The 13,514-nt window shown below is 34.9% G+C and overlaps 2 protein-coding genes across 2 annotated transcripts; both read right to left on the bottom strand.

Annotated features, from left to right (window-relative positions):
- Positions 1-7,178: 7,178 nt before the first annotated feature.
- LOC106132857 (uncharacterized) lies at positions 7,179-10,915 on the bottom strand. Its single transcript, XM_013332402.2, has 5 exons — positions 10,757-10,915; positions 9,179-9,273; positions 8,748-8,921; positions 7,856-8,009; positions 7,179-7,376 (listed from the first exon to the last, which is right to left on the bottom strand). The coding sequence occupies exons 1-5, from the start codon at positions 10,764-10,766 to the stop codon at positions 7,258-7,260; spliced, it is 552 nt and encodes a 183-aa protein (XP_013187856.2). The 5' UTR covers positions 10,767-10,915; the 3' UTR covers positions 7,179-7,257.
- A 507-nt stretch (positions 10,916-11,422) lies between these two features.
- Positions 11,423-12,619, bottom strand: LOC106132858 (tetra-peptide repeat homeobox protein 1). Its single transcript, XM_060948236.1, has 2 exons — positions 12,543-12,619; positions 11,423-12,453 (listed from the first exon to the last, which is right to left on the bottom strand). The coding sequence occupies exons 1-2, from the start codon at positions 12,558-12,560 to the stop codon at positions 11,866-11,868; spliced, it is 606 nt and encodes a 201-aa protein (XP_060804219.1). The 5' UTR covers positions 12,561-12,619; the 3' UTR covers positions 11,423-11,865.
- Positions 12,620-13,514: the final 895 nt, after the last annotated feature.

Below are 13,514 nucleotides of genomic sequence, written 5' to 3'. Positions count from 1 at the left end.
CCTTTGGGTGGAAGGAAACCAAACAGGAGATTGGCGTTGGCGCAGAGCAAGATAAATAAATGTTTAAACATAATATAATGCACGCAGAATATATGTATGTATATATTTTATTTATTATTTATTTAAAACTTTATTGCACAAAAAATATGTAGGTACTTACTACAAAAAGCGGACTTAATGCCGTTTGTCATTCTCTACCAGTCTACTAGCTGACCAAACAGAAAAACTTTAAGTTGGTATGTATGTACTTACACATATACTCAGCCAACAATCTTAACTCGGTGTTTTTTGTATACTTAAACGCCGAATATAAAATAATACATATATAACATAAGGGATAAATTACACATTTGTGTTACGAGATACTAACTCAACGATACCATAATTTATCCGACTTTATTAAAAGGATGAGGTTCTCAATTCGACCGTTTATTTATAATAAATACTTATATAGATAAACATCTAATAGAATTTCAATACTTGCAAAATATTAATTGCAATACTTGTCCCTCTAACATTTTATAAGCAGTCTTGTAATACAATTATTAGCAAACAACATTGGTACAGCGTTAAAATCTCAGCTTGCCTGCGCGGATTCTTTGAAGATCGTAAAATTAAATTCATTACAAAGGGAAGGAAATATTTAATGAGGCGTAGCTCTGCAGTGCAGAGTAGCGACATCTAGTGGTTACACCGAGAACTAAATGAAAATCCTCACAAATAGAGAAACTTAACAAAACTAATGTTATATACTATAAATAGTTATTAAATTAATATTTAAGACTGTATATTTTCTGAATAAAATGAAATAAAATAAATAAAAATGCAAAAGTAAGTGTGTTACCTTTTAAACAACTGCACTGATCTGCATGCATTTTTCATCCATATAGTGATAAATAGATAATAATAATACTCAGAGTTATAATCTGACTTGTGTTTATTACACACATTATAGAATCGTTATAAAACATTTTAATTTTTTCGTTGTTAATATTAAGAAAAGAATACAAACATGATTTATGTTAGTATTATAGAAAATTCCTATAAAGATTTTATTAATTCAAAATTATATTTTAATTTATCTAAACGTATAGCAAACCATCACATTGCGGTTGAAATGTTATACCCATGAACGTAGTAAATAGTATAAAACTTTTAATGAGCACCATTAAAATTTATCAAAAAAAATATTCAAAGGTGAGGTGCAGAACAAATTTTTTATAATTCAAGCTTTGAGAGATCGCTATGCTTTAGTTATCATTATAGTACCGTGTGATTCCCGGCATCAGTACAAAAAAGAATAGGACCACTCCATCTCTGACTAAGGGGTAGGCTTACAAACTTGGGATTATTTTTTAGGTGATGGGTTAGCAACCTGTCACTAATTGAATCTCAATTCTATCATTAAGCCAAATAGCTGGTCGTGGCCGATTAGACTTTTCAAGACTGTTGGCTCTGTCTACCCACAAGGGATATAGACGTGACCATATGTATGTATGTATCATTATAGTAACACTAGCTTTTATCTGCAACTTCGCCTGCTCAAATTTAGCCATGGCAACACAGCACTGCGTAATTGCGTATACAGATTACAGGCCTCTCCCAAACTCAATTCAAGTCGCAGCTAAAGAATGGCACCATAAAAAGTAATATCTTTAGCAATACACAAACTTTTATGCCCTAATCTCACGGTTTTTCATCAATAATTAAGTTGAAAGACGGCGTCTACACCGATGATACTAAAATATTCCTTTTCATAAGCAAAAAAGTGGTGATTCTGTCACATAATTATTATTTTGCCTTGTTTATAAATAAATATACATAAATGAGTGTAAACAGGACAAATGGCATAGATTGAGTAAGCCTCTAAGTACGAGTAGCTTCGAGACTGTGATACGTGATATTAATTCAACGATACCTTATAATAAAAACTTATGTAGATAAACATTAAATACCCAGGAAAATCAGGAAAAAATCGTTTCTCATCATTCTCTGGCCGGGATTCGAACCCGAGAACAGACAAATGGCGCCTCTTTCCCGGAGGGGTAGTGCCACCATCCCTATATGTACTTAACAAGAAGTCTACATTTTCAGTAACATAACATTTTCAGTTCAGTCCACTAATATTATGCACTCCTATTTTTTCACAAATGCAGACAATATAAATCGTGCAAGAACAGGTAAAAGTGTGAAACAGGAGAAATAAAAACAGAAAAGTACTCGTACGCGAATGTATGCAAATCCAGATGCAAATGTATTCATATTCTCACTTAGTATCTCTGGAGTGAGTTGCTGAAATTTCTCTACTTGCCTGTAGAATGAAATTTTGTTTTATTTTTTTCAAGTGCATATGTACATGCCTACATTATCTGCAATTTGACTTTTCTTTGACGTAATGAAAAATAGACTTGCATTTACAGAAATCCTAAAAGATAATCTTTTATAGTTAAATGTTTGAGAAGTCCACCGATTTTTTTTTTCAATTTTGTGGCTTTTGATTAAGCGTCTTTTAATGGTCTTACTGGCGTTCACTAAGCACCGCTCGGTCTTCCAGGTTCTATTCATTTGAAAGCGAAAGAGTTACAGAGTTTGTATATTTGCGAAAGGATTCCTTCTAAAATACTGAACAATTTCCAAAGTTGATTCGCAGGATACGAGGAATTGAGTTGTGGCGATGGATGTACGTATGTTTATTACTCTTTCACGCATAATCTACAAGACGATTATAGTGAAAGTTCACGTCACACCTCCGCAAAACTTGCAGGGGAACCTAACCTAGTATTTGTAACAAATTTAAAAGAAACTTTAAAAATTCACTGATGATTCGGACAAATAATGGACGAAGCGATTTCCCGCCAACCCCCTAGGGTAGGGGAAGGGGGGTAGGAGCTGATGGGGGGTGTTTGAGTGTTGTTCTCTGTAAACGTCAAAAGAATTATCACTGCGGATACATTGACTTATTATGGGTGAGTTTAGCATGTAGAATTGGAGTTTGACATTCGCAGATTGCACGATCCTTTACTACGAAATCATACATATGTATACCTACGTGTGTAGTAAAAAAAATATAGGTATATATTCGTATTAATTATTATAATAAAGTTGGTATATTTTCGACATCCACTTTACGTTTTTAATATATTTTATGCATAATTGAGATGATCTTTTCATTTTCTTTGTGTGATTTGCTTACATCATTATCTATCTTGCAAATAGAATAATGTGTAAGCCGTTTTTGGCCTCACTTAGATCTAAGATAGTAACTGAATTAGATAACCTTACATCAATTGACAGCGTAAAGGAAAGTATGACCAGGAAAGAAAAGGTGTGACCAGTGAGATAGCAAATGACAGAACCCATTGGCAAAACCTAACATACTGTGCCGACCTCACATAAATAGTGGGGAAAAGATAACGACAAAGAAGGGGAGTAATAATACATACATATGGTCACGTCTTTATACCTTGTGGGGTAGACAGAGCCAACAGTCTTGATAAGACTGATAGGCCACGTTCAGCTATTTGGCTTAATCATAGAATTGAGATCCAAATAGTGACAGGTTGCTAGCCCATCGCCTAAAAAAAGAATCCCAAGTATGTAAGCCTATCCCTTAGTCGCCTTTTACGACATCCATGGGAAAGAGTTGGGAGTGGTCTTATTCTTTTTTGTATTGGTGCCGGGAACCACACAGCACTAATAAATAATAATGTTTGAATATATTTATAATAATAATTAAAGAAAAATAAGAAAATTCACATGATTTAACGAAACTTGGTACATTCTGATTCACCTATAAGTATACACAAGAATTATAATACTAGGTCGTGAAGGCCGACTAAACACTGCATCGACTTCCAATAACTGTTCTAACTAACGATATCGCGGAAAACGATAACTGATCAATTTCCATGGAATTTTTAAAGTTCAAAGGTTACCCGTGTGATGTTGAGTCAACGAGAGTGGGAAGGGAAGACCTTGACACATGTTTAACATTACTGCTGAAAAGTAAGTAGGACTTATCCCTGTCCCACCACGGATTTTTCGGCCATTAATATCTTTTTAATACGAATGCAAAATGTTTCTGACATATATCTTAATTCTCAGCAACCACTCAACGACTGTAAATTGATATATAGAATGTGACATTTTTTTAATAACACGCTATTGAAAACGGCTTGGTAAACATCTTCCGCAAAAATAAGTGCTTCTCTAAAGACATGTTTAGCAGAAACGACTTGCGTTTGCAGAAAACCTTCCTGTTTTTGCTCTTTGTGTCCAACGAGGAGCTATGCATAGTTTTATAATTTACTAGAGGCCGCCCGCGACTTCGTCCGCTTTAAAACCCTGTCATAACGTAACAATCAATCCCGCAGGAACTCCGGGATAAAAAATAGCCTATGTGTTATTCTGGGTCTTCAGCTACATACATACCAAATTTCATCGTAATTGATTCAGTAGTGTTTTCGTGAAAGACTAACAAACATCCATACTGACATCCTGACATACTCACACACTTTTGCATTTATAATATTAGTAGGATGTCTCTGCCCTGAAGCACAGATAATACTCGTAGCATAGGTTGTAAATAGGAACACGGAAAGATGAGAGAGAGATGTAATTAAATTGATTGGAAAAAAGAGCCTAAATTTGATTCCAAAATCCCAACAGGAACAAGGAGCTTTACCGAAAATTAGTAGGAAAAGTTCATGAGTACACATTCCCGCCAGGATAAGTTTTATTTGTTTGGGCTTCGAAACAATGGAAATTGATATTATATACGGAGGGTAACTAATTAAAAATCTATTTGCCTCAAGTAAGTTGTTCAGTTACACTTATCTTTCAAAACGGAAAGGTGTTTGATTTGAATATAATAAACCTACAAGAAAGTGGATTTGGTTCATGAAGCCAATTTCAATCATTAAATTTTTGTTCAAATTTATTTCGTCAAAGCATAAAGTTCTTATTAAACAAGCCAAAGGAAGGCTCTATTTCGTTATTTGCCTATTGGAAAAAGTATACCCTTTAATCTTAACACAGAGCACAGAACGTCTTCTGTTCGCATCACCCCACATTGGATCTAAAGAATATTCTATCACGCACTTAGCCTGTTCTACATTCATCGCGCGAAATACGCCCCGCGTCATACCAAATGAAGTTGCAATAATTCACCCCCGGTCATATATCCTAGCACGGATTCGTCGGAAAGCCGGTCGCGAGATCAGTTGTGCAATTAGTTGGGCACCAATATGGGAGTTCTTTACTGCTTTTGTATTTTGCTTTTCCACAGGTGGATTTAAGTTTGGATTGTTTAGTTTTATCTTTACACTAGCTTTTGCGCGAAGCTTCGTTCCCGTGAGAATTTTCAGAAAAATAAGTTTTTCCTTAGGGTTTTGTCTGTCTCTGTGGTTTATTTAATTTTGTGTGAAACATGACAAACATATGTACAAATTTTTCCTCTTTTAAATATTAGTTCTTATATACTATTTCAAACTCTCTCCTTTCCCGGAATCTTCCACATAATCTTTAGCCAGGGTCAGGTCAAAAGTACCCGAAACCGCCGAGCTTGCATGAAGAGAGTTATAAATGTGGATGAAGCGAAGGAAGTACCTATGCAGAGATCGTGGCAAGTGGAAAGAGGTAGTCTCTGCCTACCCCTCCGGGGAAGAGGCGTGATTTTATATATGTTTGTATGTAATCTTTAGCCAGAAGCTGTTGTAAATAGTGACTAAAGGAATAACGGCACGATAAACGGCATATGAATTTACCCAAATTCACTGCGAATTCGGTCGGCTCTATTATCAAACATAATAGTTCCTTAGTACATAACTTGACATGCGGTCTAGTGTATTTCGCCCAACCTTATGCATGTATTGAAATTCCCTCGGCAGTGAAACCTGGAAAAAACACTTATTTTTTCTCATAAGCTACGTAGAACGCCGTGTCGTTTTCCTGTTTACGTTTGTTTAATTGCCTTTCCCAGTCTGTTAAAATGTCGCAATAAAATTATTTGATTATTGATATAGGTATCACAAAATTTTCCTACTCAAATGTTAGCATTTACCATTTATTTGCCACCCTCACGCCACCCCTATAACCTGTTATACTATTTTACGCCCGTAGCGACATCTAGCGGTTATATGAAGACTTAACATACCCAGGTTGTAATTGAAAAGCAAGATCGGGGCTACTAGCAGTAAGTTTACTTGGTAGTACGACAATGTGTCAGTAGATGTAGTTACAAATAAACTATGTGACAAAATCTGAGTGTATTTATTTATATTTAGATAAATTATGAGAACAATACCGATTAATGATATAAAAGCGAAAGTAAGTTTGTTTGTTTGTTGCCTTTTCAAGCGTTATTTTTGCAAGCAATCTTCTTAAAATTATGCGGGTTATAATTGAGTCTGGTAAGGACATATACATTTATATATTTCATCCCGGTAAAAACATAGTTTCCATGTGTTTTGCGAAAAACTTGTACTCTTTTGTAGACGGCGCTAAATTCGCGTTAATAAAGGTATTTAAAGCGTAAATTTCCAATTGAAAATATGTGATGTTATGCATTTAATCTTAAATCTTGTAGGTCTGTTAACACCTACAGGTTGTGCCATATTTTGCTTATCCCTTAATTAATAAGTAATGATTTTATGAATGAGTATGATGGGCTAGTAGCAACCTCTCACCATTTGAATCTCAATAACCATCATTGATCTAGCTGAACGCAGCCTTTCAATATTTCCAAGATTGTTGGTTCTGTCTACCCTGCAAGAGATATAGACGTGATTATATGTATGTACCTTTGTAAGTATTTAAGCAAAAAAATATTGCTACACTCGTAGCGTCGTAGCAGTCTTCTACAAATGCTACACACTAGTGCTACGAGAACAAGTGCTACAATTAAAGTGAATTTTGATATTGCTACGAGGAAGAAAGAAATTGTAATAAAAGAGATTATAATTTGAACACATGACCTTATAATTGTTCTGAGATGTTATTAGTACTAGAAAATAAGAAGGCTATTATATGAATAGCACGTATGGTCAATTTGGTCCAAAGGTTCGACTGGCAGAAAATGCCTTTGCTTCAAATCCACTTTTTGTACATTTTACGTGCATAAAGTTTAAATTAATATAAGAATATCTGCATCGTGGGCAATAAAATAAGAACACAAAATATTCTATAAAAAAATATATTAAAAATACTTATAGCATTATATCTCAATGACTTATTAACACTTCATAAATAGACTGTTCCTTAGGCTGTATACCAATTTTCTTTGCTCATTATGTTCACCAGTCGGTCGTACTCTCCCTTTTCTTCTTGCAGCTGTTTGTAAAAGCTGCCCACTAACATCAACATGTAGAATCTGATCACTGTAACGTAAAATAAATGGAAAATTTAAATAACAAATATAAGTGGTAGGTAGTCTATGTATTTTTTTACAACTGACCTCTCGGGATTAATTTGCGTAAGTCAGATTTTTACATGAAGCGACTCCCGTCTGACCTCAGCAACCTTTGAACCTAACCCATATTGGATAAGAGTAAAAGTTACACTAGATGAATGTTCATATTCCCTTAGTCACCTTTTACGGCATCCATGGGCAAGATTTATTAAACTATTATTAAGTTCCGGGAACCACACGACACGGATGATTGTATGTTGAGAAACAGATGCCATCTTGTTTCCGGAGAAGTGGGCAGAGAGATACAAGCATATATACATACATGTTATTACGACTCTTTCCCGGAGGGAAAGACAGAGACTACATCTAAGAGAACGTCTCCGAGTCCTATTTCTACTTCATACTACAAGTTAATTTTGACGAATAAGAGTTTATATAAGTACTTACATAATACTAAAAATTCAAGCATGTAGACCAGCAGGGGAGTATCCTGGAACCGGTCGACGACGTTCATGGTGCTCCACAACACGAACAAGAGAATAGCCACCATCATTTGTATGGACACCCATACAACCCACGGCCTGATGAGAGCGGCTTTCTCCTAGAAATTACATTCATAATAAGGATCAGTTTTGATCTGGCTAGAAAATAATTGATCATTTTTTTATTGACTCATTACTAAAGATCGGAATAGGTAGATTGAAATGGGGTCCATGAACTAAAACGTATATATTAAAATGGACATGCCTCCGTCCGGGATTGCGGGATTTATATATTAGTGGAAGCTGTTTTCCCCAGACTTCGTTTACGTAAATTGTAGTCCTATGTTACCTGCGGACAATGTAGTTTACTGTAAGTGTACCTACATAAGTACTGAAATGGAATCCCGGAAAAGAGGCTTATCCATGTTATGCTTTCTATGGTAATTCATGATGCAAGTACATAAAATCAATCTCCTATTCCGATCTCTGCTCATTACATACATTTACATCGAAAAACAGTGTTATTGTTAATACTCGTAACATCATCAGTAGAATCATTGGCAAAATATCATTTGACTTGAGGAACTTTCAGTAGTATCAGCTATGCGTTGATCAACAATTCAGTCAGTCAGTTTCTGCTTTCACATTTTATAGAAAGTACAGGTCTTCGTAGTGACATGTGCTTTAAAAACAATAAGGTTTATTTGAAAACTTGGGATTCCTCTTTTAGCAATCTGTCTCTATTTTAATCTCAATTCCATCATTGAGCCATACAGCAGAAGTGGCCTTTCAGTCTTAGAGACTGTAGACTCTATCTGCCCTGTAATGGATAAAGACAATTATAAGTATATTCTTACTTTAAGGCACCCCACCGCCATGATGGCGCTTAGGATCAGAGTGATGGCATGGGTGAACATGATGCCAATAGCGATTCCAAGAGCAACCAGGCCCCAAACATCGTTACCGGTGAACTTCTGACTGTTTTCTGAGACGACCGCGATGCATTGCGCGATTGATAACAACGAGTACAGCTGAAAATAATGAAAAATTATCATTTCTAACTCTTCCGTTAATGAGTAACTGTCTCACAGCTCAGTCACAAAGACGAAGCGCAATCCGCTGGGTCTAGATATTTGAAATTTTGCATGTAGGCTTCTTATGGGCTATGCACTAAGAGAGAGTTACCCGAAATTCCGACGGGAACGGGAATTAACGAACTTTTTCATTTTACGCGGATTTCTCTAGTATTACATTATTGGCATGGTAATCGGAATGTAATAATACTTACAATTACAATGATGGCTGACAACACAGACCCGAATTTGAGTGAGAAACATCCAAAACTCTTCTGCCTTGGTATGTTTTCTAGCGAAAATGGAAATTCTGGAAAATTAACAAAAAAACTTAACAAAGAAAAAACAACATATATTTGGTATATAGTCACACAATTAACTTTTTTCAGACTTAGTCTACACTAATATTATAAAGAGGAAAACTTTGTTTGTTTGTTTGTTTGGTTGTAATGAATAGGCTCAAAAACTCCTGGACCGATTTTAAAAATTCTTTCACCATTCGAAAGCTACATTATCCATGAGTAACATAGACTATATTTTATTTTGGAAAAAAAATAGGGTTCCGTAATATATTTGGATTTTTCGGACACAAACTGAAAAAAATCAACCAAAAAGTTACTTATTTTGCGTACGCTGCCTAAACTACAAAAGATAGAACCATAAAATGTTTTAATTAATTGTAGATCTTATAAATATCTACAAAAAAGTCCGCGACACACTATACCTATCTATGTCGAGTGAGGCACAACAACCACATTTTTATTTAAAAATCTTGAATTTTTTTGGTCTACATTTAAACGCGTTTTTTTTTACTCATGCTATTAATCCTTATCAAAATAAATAATTTCATCAATAAGTACAGTTTATGTAGATAATATTTGGTCTTTGAATGATTAAAATTGGACGTTTGGTTTGAAGTTGTGGTGAAATTAAAATATTACGATTTCTGCTGCACGGCCTGGGACTGCAGGGAGAAGTGACACTTTTGCCGGGAGCAAGACTTAGTTAGCCGCTTTGCGGGCGGTCCTTTAGTTAGTTCTAATAGAGATATATTTAGTATCGGCTGTGCATCCGTGCGAAGCCGGGGCGGGTCGCTAGTCATAAATAAAATCAATTAGTGGAGTAATCTGAAAACGTTGATAAAAACCATATTGTTATCTTCTCTTTATATCTATCTTTGACACAATTTTTACTCTTATATAGAACAAAGAACGCCTTACATATTATTACTGATGTACAAGAAAAACCCATGATATGAAATAAACTTAAATGTGCCAAATGTTTAATAACAGTTGATTAATTACTCTAATTAATTCTTTAAAAATTTATTCAAAAATGCTTTTTTAAAGTATTTTCAAGAAGGTAAGTAAGATATGCACTATAATATTTTTCTTTTTTTGTAAAAAGTTTAAGCAAAATTGTGTTGAGCTAAGAGAAGCAGAGTATCTAAAATTGAGTGAATAGCCTAACTTCAAGGCTAGGCTTATTAAGGGTAAAAGCATCAGCACCCCTATTAACTTTATTCGACTATGGAAGAACTCCGTCATAAATATGGCGTAATTATCGTTATTAACCAAAAAAAACATATACATAAAATAAGTCTGAAATATATTAACAGATCTTCTTCATGAGAATAAAAAAATCATTTCCGGATCCGTGTATTCACTATCTCATGAATCTCATAAACAACCATACAGATTCGACATGATCATCACTGATATTAAGAAAAACTTGTTCCGAAAACTATCACACATTTACACTATTAACATTAAATTTAACTTTAATAAACTCACTTGTATACATTTTCCCAAGTCAAAGTATAACACTAAACAAAAGAAAATGCCACCAATTGACGGAACTAAAACCACAAAGGACTTTAAAAGCAAACTGGACGGATTCCGGCCAAAGTCGGGTAATCACGTAAAGATAACGCGCTCCTTATCGCCCAAATACTATCAAAATTAGAAATGGACGTGATAATTTTGTTGGTGATAATCATTTCGTGGATTTGCATGGTGATAAAGCTGTCTTTTGTAGGTGTCTATTAAATGTTTGTCATATATTGTGTTTTGTAATTAGTGCAATTAAGTGATTTTTTTAATTGCTTGTCATCACGATTCATTTGTACTTCATAAAATAATACTTAATAGTTCGAAATTAAAGTTGATGAGAGTTTGATCCAATTTGTATAAAATTGGAGAAAAACTTCTGATTAACTCTAGAAGTCATAAAAAGTGTAATGCAAAAAATGTGAGCCAGAAAGAAATAAACTAACTTCGGCATTGGTTAAAGGAGCAATATTGGCATACTTGGATTAACTCAGTGACTGTATGATTAAATGATAATAAATTTAATACATACAATAGTTAGATGAAGTGCGCCTATTTTGCTATACATTTGTATTTTGTAAGTTTAAATAAATAAATAAAACTCTTGTAAAATGTTTTATTTAGGCCCATTTTAAATAAGTTTTAACAACAATAATATTATTTTCTATCAGTCAAGAACACACAAACAATTATGTAAATACTAGTTAAATATCGCTTAAACTATCCTATAATTAAATGAAACGGTAAACAATTGACCAGGCTACAAATATCAACTAGAGATTTTTATCACCGACTGAACTACATATTACTTCAATAAAAAAATAACTTGATAATCTTTCTCCATATCAGTGACTTTAGGATTATATTGTCTACTTAGTTAGGCATTGAAACGTTGTTAATTCTTCTTTTTATCATATTTAAGAAGTATATAGCTATTAACTTGGAGTTAAATGGAGCGTTCTTCGTTATTCTCTTTTCTATTTTGTTGAGAACTTGAATCGTTTATTTGGCTAAAATACTTCGTATTTGGTCTTTCTTACCTTCCTTTAATTAAACAACTCAAATTATATAATTCAATAGGGATGTTGTATGGCATGTCCATGAGACTCAACAGTACTTCCATAGTCACTAACTCCCTCTGAATGGACTTCCGCACTGCTCACAACTGATTGAGCGACCGGCTGAGCAACGGGTTGGGCAACCACTTCTGAGGCGACCACTGGTTGAACTACCGGAGAAACTGGAACAGGTACTGGATGAGGTATTCTCACTGGAACCGGCGCAGGATACGCTACGTGATACGGCTGAGGAACAGGTATTCCTACCCCTTGCGTGATAGTAACAGGTACTGGATGTGCGACTGGATATGGGAACGGTCGGTCGACTGGTACGGCGATCGGTCGAGGTATGAAGTGAGCTACAGGATGAGGTACAGGTACGATAACTGGTCGGGGATGGTCCACTGGGACTCCGACGTGAACCGGGTACGGAACAGGTCTATGTACTGGATACGGTATCGGTTGTGGAACAGGTACTGGAACTCTGTTATGGTGTTCCGAGTATGTGTGATGTATTGGTACATGCGACGATACGGCGCTCCTTCCTTCTCTTTTGCTGATTTCTTCACTCTGTCCATATTTAATACAACAGTATAGCACAACCTGAAATCAAATGTAAATTATTTGAGATGATTAAACCCCATTCTTAATGATAAAGTACTTATTCAACATTTTGTAGCTTAATTACTTACATAATGTACCCAGCCCATTTTAAACGAAATTTCTAGACTAGACCGTACTAGATGAAGCGGTGAAAGAAAGTGGTTGGTTAAAGGAAAGCAACGTATTTATAACGCCATATGTCGCCGGTACATGTACGAGCAAAACCATGTGCGGAACCGGGGTCTGTTTACACCCAGCACTCGGAAGAAAGCAAATAGATATTTTTATAGAGTTGCTAATACCAACTACTATTCGATTAATTGACCGGTAGCGGTTAAAAAAATAATTGAAATTTTAAAAAGCTTCAATTTGTGAAGAAACTAAAATGCTGTTTTCAAAATAAGTTTGTATTCGAAATCAGCGTGATCGCAAAACTTAAGAAATGATTTTGCATGTGGGATTTTGATACGAATTCACAAACATTAACAAGACTTAATGATGTCCCATAAGTTTACCATCGAAAAAAAAACATATATAAAAGTATGTATTTAAGACACTAGCATAAAGTACGTGAAAAGCCCCTCAGTATCTGCTCGGTAGTATTTTTCCTTTAAAATATGATCGAGATTTTAAACATTACACATCAGTATATGTATGATATGATATTAATAATTCTTGTCTGAACAGTTTTTTTTCTTTGATCGCCACCAGAGAGGTGAGAAAGTAACCGAGACAAATGCCAGGAGGAAGAAGCCTTTAACTCACAGACCAAATGAATAAAAAGATAACGCTGAAAAACCTATTAAAAACTTACTTTAAAAAATTACCGTAACTGTTTTAAACAGGCGAAATAATGCCTCTATAAATTTACTTTCCCGGTCACACATCGCTCAATACGACATACTGGTAACATATTATGTAGGTAGGCGAACTAGATCTGGTCTAGACCTACACGTAATAACCTATCGAGCAACCTAACTGTTGCGTAACTTACTTTTGAATTGAATTAAATTGAATTGTCCACTTTACGGTCGGCCAGGATTCTCAAGGAAGTTTCTGGA

This window comes from Amyelois transitella, chromosome 15, assembly GCF_032362555.1.
Source record: "Amyelois transitella isolate CPQ chromosome 15, ilAmyTran1.1, whole genome shotgun sequence".
In the NCBI taxonomy this organism is placed as follows: Eukaryota; Metazoa; Arthropoda; class Insecta; order Lepidoptera; family Pyralidae; genus Amyelois; species Amyelois transitella.
This window is presented reverse-complemented; position numbering and strand designations above follow the sequence as displayed.